General features: G+C 46.2%; 1 protein-coding gene across 1 annotated transcript in view; it reads left to right on the forward strand.

Annotated features, from left to right (window-relative positions):
• The first annotated feature begins 339 nt into the window (after positions 1–339).
• Positions 340–2,900, forward strand: part of LOC143117505 (uncharacterized) — an 8,236-nt gene continuing 5,675 nt past the window's right edge. Inside the window, exons 1-4 of the mRNA XM_076279253.1 lie at positions 340–1,514; positions 1,912–2,011; positions 2,135–2,168; positions 2,672–2,777. Coding sequence (XP_076135368.1) covers positions 415–1,514; positions 1,912–2,011; positions 2,135–2,168; positions 2,672–2,777 — 1,340 coding nt within the window. The 5' untranslated portion in view covers positions 340–414. The remainder of the gene's footprint in view (positions 1,515–1,911; positions 2,012–2,134; positions 2,169–2,671; positions 2,778–2,900) is intronic.

The following is a 2,900-nucleotide window of genomic DNA, read 5'->3' on the forward strand; positions in this document are numbered from 1 at the left end:
CTACTTGTGCAACTGTATTTAAAAAGGGAAAACGTGGATGTTTTTGATTACTGCTATCTTCCTCCCTCTATGACTACGCCTGAGCCCGCTAGCATAGCAACATGCTAACACATTCGCGCCGCGCACCAGAGTGTTTGAGTGCACGTACCGACACAGGAGAGGTATGACTCAACTCGTGAAAGTTAAGGTAAGAACATATATTACTACCGACATTGGGGGGCGTGTTCCTTTAACCTCCATTTTACTGCCATAGGTTAAATTATCTCACACTTCACTTACATTTCCTCAACTTCTGTCCTCTCATTGCTGTAGTCATTCCCGTGTCCTTGATGGCCATACAAATGTTTTGCTCATACACATCTGCCCAATGTCATAGTACATATTAAAAATATTGTGCTTTGTGTGTGTGTGTGTATGTGTGTGTGTGTGCATTCTGTATGCCATTCTTCCCCAGATACTGCCCAGGCTCTGCTTTCAGAAGATGTGCAAAAACTCAACAAAGAGAACTTCCAGTGTTCCTATGACGACCGCAATGATGCTGAAACTTCTCTCAGTGACTTCCAGGTCCAGGAGAGCAAAGAGACAGTGGAACTGGTCTCAGAGAAAGGCAAAGAGAAGAGAGAGACAGACGCACAGCTGGAACAACAGCTGTCTGAAGAGGTGCAAAAACTCAACCAAGAGAACGTCCAGTGTTCCTATGACGACCTCAGTGATGCTGCAGGTTCTCACAGTGACCTCCAACTCCTAGAAAGGAAAGAGACAGTGGACCTGGTCTCAGAGAAAGACAAAGAGAATAGAGAGATAGACACACCGCTGGAAAAACATCTTTCAGAAGTGGTGCAAAACCTCAACCAAGAGAACTTCCAGCGTTCCTATGACGACCACAATGATGCTGAAAGTTTTGTCAGTGACATGCAGCTCCAGGAGAGCAAAGAGACAGTGGACCTGGTCTCAGAGAAAGACAAAGAGAAGAGAGAAACAGACACACCGCTGGAAAAACAGCTTTCAGAAGTGGTGCAAAACCTCAACCAAGAGAACTTCCAGTGTTCCTATGACGATGGCAATGATGCTGAAAGTTCTGCTAGTGACATGCAGCTCCAGGAGAGCAAAGAGACAGTGGACCTGGTCTCAGAGAAAGACAAAGAGAAGAGAGAAACAGACACACCGCTGGAAAAACAGCTTTCAGAAGTGGTGCAAAACCTCAACCAAGAGAACTTCCAGTGTTCCTATGACGATGGCAATGATGCTGAAAGTTCTGCTAGTGACATGCAGCTCCAGGAGAGGAAAGAGACAGTGGACCTGGTCTCAGAGAAAGACGAAGAGAAGAGAGACACAGACGCACCACTGGAAAAGAAGATTGAGAAACATGATCAAGAATCCGGGAAACATGAGTGCGAGACAGATTTGGAAGAGGCCATGCAGAAACACGAAGCTGTAAAGGAGGAGGAGATCAAGAAAGAGGAGAGCAAAGATGTGGATCAGCCTCATACAGCGCTGGCTGGCAGCAGCCAAAGGTGCACTGACACGCTCAGACACAACCTTCCACTACCACCCTGTACCTTTTACATCACACACTACCCTTCATAAGTTTAGGGTCACCTAGAAATTAACTTTTTTTCTTAACAAATGCAAATGGAGGATTCCTTGACGCAATTGAAGCAATTGTTTACTGTTTATTGTTTTCAATTGTACCCATTTACATGTACCCACACACATTCAAGTCATACACACATGGAGTGCACTCTATGTACATTCCATGTTTTACTGAAATAGACACCAGAATGTGACATTTGCCCCCTAATAATTGAGTATGAGTGTGGGACTAGTGAGTGTGACTAGGACTGACTCCATAGGTAATGTGAGAGACTTACTGTACCTTGCGTCTGTGTTTTCCGTGTGTGCTTTGTGAAGCTGTGAGGCGATGCTGAGCTCTAAGCATCACCTTTCCCAAGAATACCTGCAAAGAGAAGAACAGAAAAAGAGCCGGAAGGAGGAGAAAGAGGAGGAGGAGGAGGAGGAGGGGAAAGAGAAGAAAGAGGAAGAACAACAGGCAGCGGAGGTGAGGAATGAGGCGAATACTGAGGAGGGGAAGAGCACTGCGGCGTCAGCAGGACCTCCGCATGTGGATGTGCAGGACGGGGAGGCGTCCACAGGGGAGTACATTATTGGTAAGCCCTGGCTCACACACACACACACACACACACACACACACACACGCACAGCCACACACACACACACACACACAGCCACACACAGCCACACACATACACACAGTTGAACTTAAGTGATCCTGAAGAGTAGAATAAAAACTGTAAACCTGCAACAAAAGACAAAACAGGAGAACAATAATGGGCAAGATAAGAGATGAAGATGGAGGATCTGGATGATGATCATGCTCTCTTTTTTTTCTCCCTCTCTCTCTACCTCTCTCTCCATGTCCACCTCTCTCTCTACATCTTCCTTTCTCTACACCCCACTCTCTCTCTACCTCTCCCTCCATCTCCACCTCTCTCTCTACATCTTCCTCTCTCTACATCCCACTCTCTCTACCTCTCCTTCTCTCTACCTCTCCTCTCTATATCCCCTTCTCTCTACCTCTCCTTTTCTCTACCTCTTCTTCTCTCTACATCCCCCTCCTTCTCTACCTCTCCCCCTATCTCTTTACTTCAAGATTCCTCCCCGCCTCCTCCTGCCCCGTTTGAGCATCGGATTGTAACGACCAAAACACAGCAAATCAACGCTTTCTATACCATCAATTTGGATGAGATTCTTGGAGGGTACAACACATACAAACACACACACACACACACACACGCACACACATACAAACACACATGCAAACACACACACACACACACACACACACGTACAGTATCACTGTTAAATCTGCTTGCTTATTT

This window comes from Alosa pseudoharengus, unplaced genomic scaffold, assembly GCF_046254945.1.
Source record: "Alosa pseudoharengus isolate Yale_2024_CS ecotype anadromous, Long Island Sound unplaced genomic scaffold, YU_APseudo_1.1 YU_APseudo_1.1_scf_11, whole genome shotgun sequence".
Taxonomy (NCBI): domain Eukaryota; kingdom Metazoa; phylum Chordata; class Actinopteri; order Clupeiformes; family Clupeidae; genus Alosa; species Alosa pseudoharengus.